At 60.5% G+C, this 14,012-nt stretch overlaps 2 protein-coding genes across 3 annotated transcripts; one reads left to right on the top strand and one right to left on the bottom strand.

Moving 5' to 3' along the window:
* Nucleotides 1–238: 238 nt before the first annotated feature.
* Nucleotides 239–7,567, bottom strand: PARM1 (prostate androgen-regulated mucin-like protein 1). Its single transcript, XM_082759523.1, has 4 exons — nt 7,393–7,567; nt 2,480–3,145; nt 1,661–1,739; nt 239–1,131 (listed from the first exon to the last, which is right to left on the bottom strand). Exons 1-4 carry the CDS (start codon nt 7,442–7,444, stop codon nt 1,047–1,049), a joined length of 882 nt encoding a protein of 293 aa, XP_082615649.1. The 5' UTR covers nt 7,445–7,567; the 3' UTR covers nt 239–1,046.
* Nucleotides 7,568–8,769: 1,202 nt separating this feature from the next.
* BTC (betacellulin) lies at nt 8,770–11,973 on the top strand. 2 transcript variants are annotated; one of them, XM_082758603.1, is made up of 6 exons: nt 8,770–8,900; nt 10,864–10,935; nt 11,129–11,246; nt 11,338–11,484; nt 11,699–11,818; nt 11,853–11,973. In XM_082758603.1, exons 1-5 carry the CDS (start codon nt 8,828–8,830, stop codon nt 11,802–11,804), a joined length of 516 nt encoding a protein of 171 aa, XP_082614729.1. In that variant the 5' UTR covers nt 8,770–8,827; the 3' UTR covers nt 11,805–11,818; nt 11,853–11,973. The 2 variants fall into 2 exon arrangements, with proteins under 2 accessions (XP_082614729.1, XP_082614728.1); XM_082758602.1 differs by having other exon boundaries at nt 11,699–11,973.
* The last annotated feature ends 2,039 nt before the right edge of the window (nt 11,974–14,012 follow it).

The raw sequence follows: 14,012 nt of genomic DNA, 5'->3' as shown, positions 1-14,012 counted from the left end.
ACACATGGGGCTTGCTCTGCCACAGCAGAGATGCAGTCCTGCACATCATAGCTGTCCCCTGAATGGGCAGCTTCAAGGTGCTGATTCCACAAAAGTGACAAAAAGACCTTGCCAGCACACCTGCTCTGGTAGAAGCATGCATCTGCATTACAGCTTGTAAAGATGAGAACAGCCATAAATCACCCCTTTTTTTTTTCTTTTTTTTTTCTTTTTTTTTTTTTTTTTTTGTCCAAGCAGGTATATGCATAAACTGGGGATTAAAGCAGCTTCAGTGTATTTTAGAGGAGAGGTATTTCAAGGATTAAAAGTAATGTTGTGAAGCAGACAGCTATGGGTGCAACAGTGAGTTGCTTCTCATCCCAGAAGTACAGGTGGGAAGCACAGCTTTCCTGGGGGCTTCCACATGATATTTGGGAATATAAACATAAAAATTTAAAAGTAGGATTAAAAAGGAAATAAGTTTCTGTGCACACACACACACAAAAAGAAAAAAAGAAAAAAGAAAAAACAGGCAAAGGAGCAGTTGTAATGTCCTGTGACCCATGGCAAGCTACCACAGGTGAGGGAAGGCAGAGGATTTTGCAGTGGGGCAATGCAGGAAGGTGATTTGGGAGGGAGGGATGCACAAAGCAGTGGGACCCTCTTAGCTTCCCCCATGTTCCTTCCGAGGGCACCACAATGCAGTGCAAGCCTCCATCCTTCCCCCTCTACTCCCCCAGGGAATTCAGGTTTATTGGGCTAAAAGCAAAGCTGCCAACCCCTCCCCTCCCCAGGACCCACTCGGCTGCTGAAGCCGAGGTGCGGCGGCATCCATCCCATATTATCAGAGAGCTTCCCACGCAAAGGGCCAACGCTCAGGTTTATTGTGAGTGCCACGCACCCGCCCTCTGGCCGCCTGTCCTCTGCTGGACCTGCCGTGGTCCTGCTCACGGTGGCTGCGGCTCGGTGCCCAGGCGCCTGCTCTGGCCGCGGCCCAGCACACACGGTGGGGGGGAAGCAGCGGGTGCCGTGCTGCAGAAGCGCTGATAAATAAGGATCTTCTCCTGCTAGGAGTCGTCGTAGAGGGGGTTGTTGTAGTTCCCCCAGGAGCCGTAGTCGTGGTCGTCCAGCAGCCGGCCGTAGGAGGAGTGCCTGTGGGGAAGCACGCAGCGGGTCAGCTTGCAGAAGGCGAACGCGGCCAGGGAGGCCGACAGAGCAGCAAGCACACCGGCTGCCCTCCGGCACCTTGAAGCCCAAATTTATCCCTCATTTCCCTGTGGAAAGGCACCGGGACCTGCAGTGTGCAGTGACTCCCACCTCCCCACGGCCCACACAGTGTCCCACCCACACTGAGCCACGCCAGGGCATGGCCAGGAGTTAACACAAGACATTTGCTCATCCTGGCTGCCAGCAAAGCCTCGTGAGAGATGCTCATTGCCTGGCCATGCTGCTGTTTATTGCAGGCGTCACGGAAAGCCCCGAGGCGAACGCTTGCCCTGGGGATACATGGTGTGTATGGCTGTATGCTGAGCAGCAGCCCCGGCATTTAAGCGAGGGTGTTGTGAGGTGTTGAAGAAAGCTCTGCCTTTCGGTAGGGGCATGATACACAAGGCTGGGACTCGAAGCCTTGCCCTGAGGCATGGCCCTCATGGTTGTCCCCGCTGCAGGCTGCTGGCCTTACCTGATCTTGAGGTACGCCGCCGCTGCGAAGACCAGCACCACCAGCACGATGACCGTCACTGTTATGGCCACGATGCTCCCTGCAGGCAGCAGCAGAGAGAGCAGTGCTCAGCCCTCAGCCCCATTGTCCACAGCAGCTCTGGGATGCAACCCTGCCGGCCATCTCCAGCACGGACACCCCCGTGGGGCTTCCCAAAGCCCCTTCTGAAGGCTGCTGGGCCATGCAGCAGTGCCAGGCACCCATATACTTTTGGGATCTCCACCTTCCCGTAACACAGTGCAGGTAGATTTGGGCTAAAGCACAACTGGGTTTCTCTCCAGGGCCCACAGGTCACAAAGTAATCATGAAAAGTAATCTGCAGCCAGGTGATGGGTGGTTTCTCCATGGCTGCCAACAGAGAGGCCCCATTTCTTCCTTGACCAGGGGCTATCAAACAGCTAGCACCAGCTTCACGGTGGCTCCAGAGGGAACATGTTTCTCCTCTCCCTTACTCCTAGCCCATCGTCAGGAAACTTCTTTCCTCCACTCCGTGAGCTTTTAAGGACAACCATGAGGCTAAGGATTTTGCTCACAACTGAGCACCTAAGTTTGGGTATCTACGACCCCCTCCCTCCACAGGTGGAGCAGATGACATGGGCTCCTCCAGGGAGCACATCAAGAAAGCTCAGCCTTGCTCTCAGGGTTGACGGCCAGACTCTTGTGTCACTTCTGGGTAAAAAAAAAAAAAAACAACTAGAAAGGGAAGCCATAAATGGCAAGGGCAGGAAAAAAAAATGGTGTGTGTGCCTGCATACGTGCACGGGGAGAGGAGCTGCTCACCTGCGCTCAAGGCACGTGGGACCTCTTCCATGGTGACTCCGGTGGAGGGGGTGCTTTTGCCGTCGGCTGTGTCCTCGGTGGGGCTGGCCACAGTCACTGAGGGGGACGTTGGCTCCGTGGCCAGGCTCGATGCCACAGCCATCGTCCCTGGGGAAGGGACAGCCTTCATCGGCATCGGTGACTGGGTGGTGCTGCTGGGGACGGTCGGTGGGGACAACACCGTCCCAGGGGATGAGTATGGGGTGCTGCTGCGTGGGGAGGAAGAGAAGGGTGCAGGTGTGCCCGTGGGGCTGGGAGGTGTCCCCAAATCCGTTGTCCCTCCCTCCACGCTGGCATTATACACTGTCCGAGAACCTGGGGCTGTCTCCGAGGCAGGTGGCACCGAGCTGAAGGCTACAGGGGGGTTGTCCGCTGCAGCGACAGTGCTCGTGGGGATGGAAGCAGGGGACAACATGGCCACAGTGCCCCCATTGGGGTCATCCACCTCAGCTGGCCCGGAGGACACCTCATCTCTGGTGGGTCCCGTGGCAGTCGGTGGTGCAGTCTGGTGGGGAGCTGCTGAAGGGACAGCTGTGCCCCCCGAGCCCGGCCCTGCTGCTGTCCCCACCACTTCTGGGGGGGTGCTGGCGGGGGCAAGGGGTGAAGCTGTAGGGTCATCACCAAGTCCTGGGAGGGAGAAAAATGAAGGTTAGTAAGGGAGACATCCTTGTGGCAGGTGGCATCTTGTGCGCTTGTCACAACTCCCAGGAACCCGAAGCCAGCTGAAATCCCCCATTAGGAGCAGACAGGGAGGAAAAGGAGGATTTCTTCCTGCTCTTGTTCCTGGGCCATGGGGTAGAGGGTCCCAGCACGCTGGGACTCCCCATCCCGTGCATCCCAACCCACCCCCCTGCAGGGCTCAGCACCCCCTAGCCCAGGCTGGCAGCCCCATCCCCGCCACCCCTCCGGCAGGCACCACGCAGCTGGGAGCGATAACACAGGGCAGCTTTCTTCTCCCCCATTTCCTTGTGCATTCATTCATCGCCATTTCTTCGCATGAAGATGAGTCATTCTTTCCCCTGTCCCCACCAGTGACTGCTATTTTTTCTCCCTCCTGCTCTCTCCAGAGAGAAGCTCAGCTCCAGGCGGTCCCCAGCAGCTCCCCGGGCACAGCCAGGCTGCGGGAAGGGCATGCCAACAACAAGTGACGTCGGGAGGAATTTCTATTCCCATGCACTCTTATGTACACCCCTGAGCACCTTGTCATGGGGCTATGTGAGAAAGGAGGAAAACAATCTCAGGCAACAACGATTTTCATTGCTGCCCTGAAAGTCACTTCCCCCAAAGCCCCTCGCTGGTGGCACCCAGGAGGGCAGGCTCCAAATCCCAGTGCTGAAGGGGAGGTGGGAGCACTTGGAGGCATGTTGAGAATTGATGTTGATTTTCTCTTTATAGCCTTTCTTTTTTCTTTTTTTTTTCTTTTTTTTTTTTTTTTTGTTTGTTTTTGGTACAGGAACACTGCTATCCTCCATTTCTCCTCCCTTGACCAGGTTCAAGCACTCCCGCAGTCTTCCCAAGACTCACTTGGCGGGAGGAACATGAAGGAGATCAAAGGCGAGGGAAAGGAGGTGTTTTGGGGTGGCCTTTTCCTTATTTAACGGGAAGCAGGCACAGGTTCCAGGCAGGGGGCACCCGCAGCCCCCCGCTGCCTCCATGGGGAGCACTGAGCACCTCTCCCAGGCAGGCAGCAGGATGGCACCAGGAACTGTGCCACCACCAGGCCTCACCCCCCCAGTGCAGGCAGCGTTAACTCCAAACACAAAATCACACCAGCAGGCACCTAAACCTCTGCAAAGGGAAGTGCAGAGCTCGCACCCAGCATTTTGGGGGCCCAGGACGTAGAGGTGGCCACGCCAGGGCACTAAGCAGCTCCGGGTGGACGTGCTGATGGCCTGCACCACACATCCTCCAGCCCTGGGGCTCTCGAGGTCAGGCTTGGCCCTGCACCTTGGTGGCTTTGAAGTAAGGCTGCCCTCGGACGTCCCGGGGCACGTCAGCTGGGTGTGACTGGCCCAGCAGGTTACAGGCTGTCACCACAGCCTTTAGCAGGGCGTCTTGCTGCTCCACCAGGTGTGGCAGGACCCCAGAGGGCTGCCAGACCTCTGCAAGACCTTGCTGACCCTCTGCGAAACCTCCCTGAGATCCCGTGCTGCCTGCTTGAAGCCTCACCCTAAATGTCCCAGCCCTGCACCACCATCGCCATGGGACCCTGAGCTCCAGCCTGGCCACTACCACCTTAAGTCACAACACATCAGGCTGTCCTCTCCTCCAGCCTAGAAAAGGGATCCCACCAGCAATACAGGCTGCTCCTGAGCCTCGGGTCCTGCGGGGACCCCGCAGAGCATCCCTGGCTGAGGGCCCCACGTGCCACCACGTCCTGCTCAGGACAGCCCATACCCACAGGGCTGGGAGGTCACCAGCAAGCCGGGTCCTCTACAAGCACATCTGAAAAGGTGAAGGACTGCTGAGGCAGTGGGTCCCTCGTCCTCTCAGCACCTGGGCTGCGGCTGGGAGCAGTAGCCAGAAGAGTGCACTGGAACAAAAGATAGAAAAACACTAGAAATCTGCCTTCAGGACCACATGACTTCAGGAGCTAGGAGGCAGGCAGGGTTGTCAAAGCAACTGAAGGACATCAGTTATCAAAGGATACCGAGCATAGTTCAGCGCCGAGGAATGTGCCCATCTGATTCCCTTAGGGCCATCCTGCCCTGCTGGACCCGGCTGGGAGCAGGGCTGGATGCGGAGCTGCCGGGAGGAGGCACATCGCCTGGTGCCATCCCTTCTGCCCAGTTTACAGCCCCGTGGGGCCTTTGCACAGGTTGAAGATGGAAATGGGAGAGAAAAATCCAAATCCCTGTAGCACAGATATTCTCCCCTTCAAGATCATCAGTCCCAGTCATCTGGGAAACCACGGGAACACCACCTAGTGCACGGAGCAGCTCCCTCTCCTGCAGGCATGCTGTTGTCCTGGTTCCTGCACGTCACATGAAGGTGATGTCTCACTTCCATGCCCTGCTTTGGGAACACATACCTGGCCTGGGCTGGGAGCTTCATTAGCAGCACATTGCTCAGAGCCACTCCAGAGGCAAGCGTGGCAAGCTGTTCGGCTGTTACACCGGCTGAGAGGCAGCTCAAAAGAGAGGAGCTCTAGCCCAGGAAAACAGAGCTGGATGTGGCAGCTGTGCCACGGCAAGCCGGTAGACCTCACCTACGTGGGGAATACAGCAGTGCTCTCACCCTGGGTTAACCCCAGCGGTCCCCAGCCATCGCGTTTGCTGCGCATCTCCTTCAGGAGAAAAGTAAGAGCAGCGTAGGGAATGGTGCACCTTATCCTGACTCTGCCACCCTCCACGTTTAACCTAGCCACCCCTTCTGAAGCCAGGAAACGCAGCAGTGAATACTGGCCAGGTCAGCCCAGAGGAGGACCCATGGCCGCTTAGCAAAGCTGGGTGCTGCTTCCCACCCCAGCCCAGCAGCTGCCTCTAGAAGCAGCATAGAGGTAAGAGCCATTTTCATGTCGTGGGTCTGGGTTTTTGGAAGCAAAACCAAAGGGCAGCCTCATCTTCTGCCTGCAGGATCTATCCAGGGTGGTACCCAGCCTGGTGCCCAAGCTGCCCGAGGGGCCTGAGCACGGGGTGGAAGCCTCTGGGGCTGCTGCTGGTCTGCAGGTCCCCATCCCCTCGTGAGTCCCTTTGGCGGCATCACCTGGGTGCTGAGCCTCGCCTCGTTCGCAGACCTTGCCCTCTGCGTCAGCTGGGCCGGCAAGGCTGCGAGCACTCTAATTTGCCTCCTGAGCAAGAAGTCAGAGGTATGACAAACTTCCTCCTTCCTCTCAAACGCCGTGCAAGGGATGCTATTATTTCATTACAGGGCCAAGAAAAGCACGGAGTTATTCCTGCCAAGCTGCATCCTCTCTGTCATGAAGCCCTGAAGAATGAACATTTAAATCATACATTTAAATGAACGTTTAAATCATTTAAATGCACATTTAAATCATACATTGATGCCAAAAGACTTTTTCTTGTAAATGCTGCTCCAGTGGAGAAAAATTATAGAAAACACCCAAAAGATCCAAGCCCTTAATGGAAGCATCCCAAAAGCTGCGGGGCCAAAATCCTAGGATGTATTCCTGGGTTCTTCCACGGGGGCCCTGCCGGTGCTGCAGAGCTGGGTGCTGGTGGGAATGGTGCCGGATCTGTCCTGGGCACTGGGAGAAACAGCTCCCAGTGGGCACGGGAGGGATGCTTGGCTGGGGGGAGATGTCCCAGGAGCAGCTGATGTGCTCTGAGCCCTCTGGTCCCCTCGCAGGTCTCCCTTTGCCGGGGATGCACGGCGTGCACAAATGGCTGAAAGCGCTCCCGTGCTTGTTTCCTCCCTCTTCACTTTCCAGCCATAAAAATAAACTAAAAGCCGGGCAGGCTGAACGCTTCTGAGGCTGAACTGGGGGCGATGTGCCCAAAACCTTGCACAGTGGGGTCCCCTCGTGCAGTGGGTGACTGCCCCCGGATCCCACCGAGCGGGGCACAGCCTTTGGCCGCCTTTCTCCCTGCGTGGGGCTTGCCCACCGCACACCCTACACACACCCGGCTGCTTTTGGGCTGCCCCCAAATCCCCCCAGGAGGGCTTGGGGGCGCACCTGTGCCATGCAAGTGACAGGAGCGGCCAAACACCTTTGCCCACCCCACTGGCGGCCGCGGACACGCGTGGCTCCAGGCTGGGCGCATCCCCCCCATCCCGAGGACCCGCGGGTGGTGGTTTTATTTTTATTTTTTTTGGGGGGGGGAGGAGGTGTTATTTCCCACGGGGCCCCCCACCCCCACGGCAGAGGGGTGCCCCCCCGCCTGCCCTTCCCACGCGTGTCCCCGGCCTCTCACCTGCCGGGAGGAGGAGGAGGAGGGCGAGGAGGAGGCGGCAGCAGCAGCCCATGGTCCCGGCGGCGCGGGCAGCCGCGGAGGGAGGGAGGGAGGGAGGGAGGGAAGCAGGGCAGGAGGAGGCGGGATGGGGAAGGCACCGCCAGCCCCGCTCCCCGCCCCGCTCCCCGCCCGCAGCAGCCCCGGGAGCGCAGCGGCACCTGCTGGCACCGGGACGGGGCCGGGAACCGGGACGGGAATAGGGTTGGGGTTGGGGTTGGGGTTGGGGTTGGGGTTGGGGCAGGGGGGCGGCTCCATCGCCCCCCTCCCCGGCCGGCTGCCCGCACACCCCCCGGCCGGGCGCAGCTCGGGGGGCCCGCTTTATATCCCCCCTGCTTAAGGGGTTCTCCGGCTCTGCTCTCAGCCCTCTCGCATCCTCCGCCGTTGTCCTGATGTTTTTGGGGTCTGGGAAAAGCTCCCCGGCGGAAAGCCCTTCCTGCTGCGGCAGGCGGGGGGCAGCGACGCAGATTTTAGCCAGGCGGGGAGCGAGGACAGGGCTGGTTCTCGGACTCAACGAGGTGAAAGCAGACAGAAGGGAAAGAAGGCATCGAGGGGGCAAAGGACAAAGCGAGAGCGAGTTTGCTGAGCAGGAAGGGCAGCTGGGTTTGGGGCGTGCTGGAGGTAGCGGTGCACAAAAAGGGGGCGGGTGGGCAGAGCCGGGAATCGCCCCAAGAGCGGTGCGGGGTCTGCTGCGACACCCGGGAGCGGGGTCTGGGACACCACAAGGGTCACGACACGGGGCAGACACGGGCACTTTTCCATACAGGTGGATGGGATTCTCCTAACGGAGCGGGGGCTGCGAGCTGACACCGGAGGATTTGGGGCGAGCAGGACGCTGTGTGGGGGGCGCCTGGCGGGCTGCAGCATTGGGGTGACTTCAGCCTCACCCATCCCAGCGTGGCCAGGGGACAACCCACGGCCACCAGGGCCCCACGCGTGGGGTTTTGCTCTCCGGGGCTGCTGCAGGAGCTCGCTCAGCCCCGGCCGGCGGCCAAATGGGGCGGCTGCCAGGGCGCGCATCCATCGCTGCCATCCTGCGGTTTGAGGTCACCGCTCCCTTTCCAGCCCCTCTTTCCTCCGCCCGCAGGGACAGCGGGTGCAGGGGGGGGGCACATTTGGGAGGACATTTGGGAGGGTGCGAAGGGTCCCGTCCCCTCTCCACCTTCCCGCAGTCCCCGATCATGGGGCCGGCGGGGAAACCCTCGCCGATGGGCCCCCACCCGTGGGTTTCCACCCGCGGGGGGGAAGAAGAGGAGCAGGAGGAGGAGGAGGAGGAGGAGGAGGGCAGAGGCAATGGGTGGCGGTGCTGGCAGCGGCCGCCCCCGTCCCGCCCCGTCCCGTCCCGCCCCGCCGCGGCCGCCGGGCACCGGGCACCGGGCAGGCGGAGGCTGCGGCGCCCATGGAAGCGGCGGCGGCCCCGGTGCCGGGCGGCGGCCCCGGTCCCCTGCTGCTCTGCCTGGCCCTCGCCTCCGGTAAGCGGCGGCACCGGGGCGGCGAGGGGGGGGCCTGTCCCGTTACGGGGCTCGCACGGTCCTGGAGAGGGGTCCCCGCACCCTGAGCCCGCCCGGGGTGCTCCCGTCCCGCCCCGTCCCGTCCCGTCCCGGTGCTCGCCGTGCTCAGCCCGGTGTCCCGCACCTCTGTCCCGGTGCCACCTCCGGTCCCATCCCCAGTGCCCCGCGGTGTCCCCCTGTCCCCTCCTGGTGGCCCCCGGTTGTGCCTGGCCGTGGGCGACGGCTGCACTCGGCTCTGAGCCCCTCGGGACTGCGCGGGGCTCTTCTGTCACCTGCACCGGGACCCTGCCCGCGGGTGGCCTTGGAGATAGTGGACGTGTGGACAGACATGTGGACAGACGTGTGGACAGATTGTGGACAGACGTGTGGATGTGTTTCGCTGTCCCAGACAGCACCCGGGATGGAGGATGCGGGCACAGCGAGCACCTCTCCAACAGGTGCACGCGTTGGCACAGGGACGGGGCACATCTTTGTGCTGTGGGGTGATCTCCTTGAGCACTAAAAGTGCACAAAAGGGGAAAGTCCCACCTCGGAGTGCTCCTTCCCACCTCCGGATGGGAGCAGCTGGGGCTCAGCCCTTTGGTGGGGCTGCTGCCACGCTCTGCCCAACCCGCACCCACCCGGAGAATGGTGCCCGACCTGTTTTGGGGCTGCGGTGCCCGGCATGGGGCAGATGGAGAGCATCAGACCGGAGCCGCCGATGGGCAGGCTGAGACCCAGCTCCTGGGGACCCCGTGGTGCCACCAGCACCCGCAGCATCCCCGGTGCCACCACCCTGCTGCGGGGAGGCTGCTGGAGGGAGGCCTCGCGGAGGGTGGCTGCGGCAGCTGTTTGCAATAAGGCCGGGGGCACTGCCCTGCTTGGGGAGCTTCCCGAGCCGAGCCGAGCCGCACGCTCGGGGTGAAGTCAGCCCGCAGCTGGTGCCGGGGGGCCCGCCCTGGCCTCGTCCCTTCTGCTGGAGGCAGCGCAGGCTGAGCCCCGCTCTCTTGGCACCCGGTGGCTCGAGGCGTGCTGCTGCGGCGGCGGTGCCTATATATAGCCAGGAGGGACGCGGTGCTGGGAAAGGCCCCGCCACCAGCCGGGGGACACGGGAGGCTGCCCGCGCTGCCACCCCACTCGCTGGTGGCCCTGCCAGGCTTGCCCATCGTGGGGAGGCCGTGCTGGCCTAGCAGGACGTCGCGCCCACCCCAGCTCTTCCCCGCGGCACGGGGACGTGCCCCGCTGTGCTGTGAGGCACCGTGCCGTGCCACCCCACGGGAGACACCCGGCCCCGCTGGCAGGACCCGTCCCCAGCTCGGCCCCACGCCGCGGAGCCGTGCTGAGTCAGTGCTGGTATGCCGGCGATCCGGTTACCGCGCCGCTGCCTGCGAACGTCCCAGGGCGGCCGCCCCTTTCCTGGCTGAATCCCCGCAAAGTGCCAAACCCGGGGCGCTCGCCTCGGCTGGGCTCCCTGGCGGGCATCCCACGTCCTGCTGCGGCAGCAGGGTCACAGCAGGGGCTCGGCATGGTGGCACTTGAAGCCTCCAGGAGGCTCTTCCAAAGGGGCTGCTTGGCTGCTGCATCCATCCCTGCCTGGGGCTCCACCGGCTGCCCCTGTGTCCCCCAAGCCCATGCCGACAGCACAAAAGGGATGGGGTGGTGGCAGGAGGGTGGCTGGTGGCATGTGGGGCCAGGATGCCACCTGGCCAGGCACCTGCAGACAGGGAGCAGCTTCCCTTCCCTTCCCTTCCCTTCCCTTCCCTTCCCTTCCCTTCCCTTCCCTTCCCTTCCCTTCCCTTCCCTTCCCTTCCCTTCCCTTCCCTTCCCTTCCCTTCCCTTCCCTTCCCTTCCCTTCCCGCCCAGGGAAAAGCTGACGATGATGCTGCCAAGGGAAGGGGGTCCCCTCCCTGTGCCGCTCCCCTGAGCCATGCCTCCTCCTCTCCAGGCCTGGCTCTTTTCAGCTGTGTGGGCGCCGACACCAACGTGACCGAGGGGCTGCCCTGCGAGGGCTGTGCAGGTAACAGGGGGGCGCCCAGCGGTGCGGGTGCCGGGGGTGTTTTGTCTGGCGCACTGCTTATCAGCGCCGTGTCCCCGAGCCAGCAGTAGCCAAGGACGCGTGCTGGCAGCCTGCCTGGCTTGGGCTCGCCACGGTTTGGGGAGCATCTCGGGGCGCTGCCACCCCCGGGGCCACCCTGTGCTCGTCCCCACAGGTAACGTGACGCAGCTGCGGCGGCGGGGCCACTTCTCGCGGTGCCCCGAGGAGTACCGGCACTACTGTGTCAAGGGCAGGTGCCGATTCCTCGTGGCCGAGGCAGCGCCGGCGTGCGTGTAAGTCCTGGTGGAGAGGGTCCGGTGGCACAGGGGGACGGTGTGAGGTGGTGCCTGGACTCCTACCCTTGTCCCCTGTGCCGCGGGGCAGGTGCGAGCGGGGCTACACGGGGGCGCGGTGCGAGCTGGTGGACATCTTCCCCCTGAGGGGTGACCAGGGCCAGATCGTGGTCATCTCCCTCATCGCCGGCATTGTCGTCCTCATCATCTTCGTCGTCTGCACCTGCCTCTGCATACAGTACGTGGGGACGGGGTGCGGGGACGGGAGGTGTGGGAGTGGTGTTTGAGGGTGCTGTGGCATCGCCACGGGGCTGGGAGCCGTCCACAGCCTCCGTGGGGTGGGATGAGAGGAGGGGGAAGGGGCAACAGTGTGGCAGCCTCCTTGGTAATGCCTCATCCTGATTATTTTTTTAATTATTATCCCCCCCACCCCAAAAAAAAAAAAAAAAAAGCCACTGTCGGAAGCAGCGCAGGAAGAGGAAGGAAGAGGAGATGGAGACGCTGAGCAAGAACCTGCCCTCCAAAAGCGAGGACGTGCTGGAGACGGACGTCGCGTGAAGGTGTAGGGGGCTGCAGGGAGTCAGAGCCCCCCCTTTTGGGGGGGCTCTGACAGCTCCCCTGCTCTCCTCTCCCCGCAGCGGCTGCAGGAACCTGCAGGCGGGTCCCAGCGCCGGCTGGAGGGGCGAGGGGTCACGCTTGTCACGGTGCTAATAAAAGGGTGACCGCATGCCTGTGCCTGTCTGCGTGTTGCAAAGGGGACATGCTCCCTACCAGTGACCCCCACTCCACCCCAGCTACCCGTGACCCTGTTAGTTACCTGTGACACCCCTTCTCCCACCCCAACACAACCCCATTTTCTGGGAGTTTCAGCTCAAACTCCTCCTTTTAAGTAAAAAACTGCTCCTGCAGGCACAGGGGCCCTGCACATGCGGCCACTTCAGGGTTTGCACCCTGGCTCCTGCCATACTCCAAGTCCCATCGTTGGCACCAGCTGGACACAGGCAGCTCCTGCAGCCTCTTTGCTGATGGTTCCTCACCAGGGATTTGCCTGTGTCAGCAGTGCCACAGGGCTGTGCTTGCTGGCACATGGAAGTGCTCGACCCCGGGAAGGAGCAGGGTCCTGGGGGAGGCTGGTGGGGAGGAGACACGTGGTGAGTGCCAGGGACAGCTGCGGGTGGCAGCGGGGCCCTTGGCTCCTGGTGGCTGTGCTGGGTCTGGTCTGGGTGCCACAGTCCCTGTGGGCACCACCTGCCCTGTGCCTTGTGGCTCCACTTGTGGCTGGGGACAGCCTGGCTCTGCACCTCAGGGAGCACAGCTCCTGCCCCGACACCTCCAGCTCCAGGTAACTGCAGCCCGTGGCTGTTGAAGCAGCCCAGGCTTTAGGCGAGGTCATAAATCACTTGCTGTTGTAATATGAACATTGGAAGTCACCGTTGTATGCTGTATGGATACTGTCTAACTAGTTTGCAATTACTGATTAGTTAGCCCTGGACTTCTCCAGCTCACTTGCAGCTCCAGCTTGTGGATGTCTCCAGACCTGGAAGTCTCCTGGACATCTCCAGCTCATTGTATCTCCAGTTTATTTGCACCTCTGGCTCTGTTTTGTATCCAGCTCATGACAGTGTCCTTGTAAAAACAGCCTGGGCTTTAGACAAGGTTGCAAAACATCACCGACAGAACTTGAATGTTAATATTGAATGTCATAGTTGTACATTGCATAGATACTAATTAGTTTGTACGTACTAATTAAATGGCCCTGGACACCTCATACCTCATGGGTATCTCCAGCCCTGGATGCCTCCAGAGACACCTCCTGCTCATGGTGGTGTCGACTCATTCACACCTCCAGCTCGTGACAGCTTATGCTTGTTGTAACAGTCTGGGGTTTAGACAAGGCTGTACATCAATCACTGTCATAACTTCAATGCTGCATGTTGTGGTTGTGCAGTGTGAATTGGAGTATGGAGTAGTTTGTGTTTCTGGATCCCAGTCCCCTGTGCCTGCGATCCATGGATGCCTGCAGCCCCCAGTGTCTCCTGCATGTTTCCAGCTCACCACAGCTCCAGCTCATTTCTGACCCCAGGTAATTATGGCTCATGCTTGTCCAGACAGCCTGGACTTTTCACAAGGTTGTAAATCAATTGCTGTTGCAATTTGAATATTAATACTGAATGTCACTGCTGTGCATTGTATAGATATTGGCTAATTTAGTTTGCATTTATTGACTAATTAGCCCTGGACATCTCCAGCTTGCCACCTCTCCGGTTCATGCACAGCTGGTGGACGTCTCCAGCGCTTAAAGCTCTGGGTAGTTAGAGCTGGTGCTTGTGAAAGCGATCTGAGCTTCAGACAAGGTCACCAATCAATCATTGTCATAGCTTGAGTATTATTATTGAATGCTGTATAGTCGTGCATTGTAAAAATATTGACTAATTTAGCTTGCATTTATTTATTTATTAGTTCTGGCTGTCTCAAACTCATTATAGCGCGTAATTGTTGCCGCGATCTGTGCTTTATACAAGGTCATAAATCAATCACATGTCATAACTCGACTACTGCATGCTGTGTTTTAATGCATAGACTATTCACTTTGTATTTCTCGCTTCGTTAGCCCCGGGCATCCCCGGCTCCCTCTGCCCGCAGTTCGCGGCTCCCTCCAGCTGCAGTTACCCAAACACTGCACCAGTATCGCACAGGCCAGCCCACCCAGCACCCCCCAGCCCCACACAGCCGCCACGGCCCCGGCTCCATCCCCCGGTCCCCCCT

This window comes from Aythya marila (genome assembly GCF_965140915.1).
Source record: "Aythya marila genome assembly, chromosome: 4".
Taxonomy (NCBI): domain Eukaryota; kingdom Metazoa; phylum Chordata; class Aves; order Anseriformes; family Anatidae; genus Aythya; species Aythya marila.
Note: the sequence above shows the minus strand (reverse complement) of the source record. Positions and strands in the feature narration are given on the sequence as shown.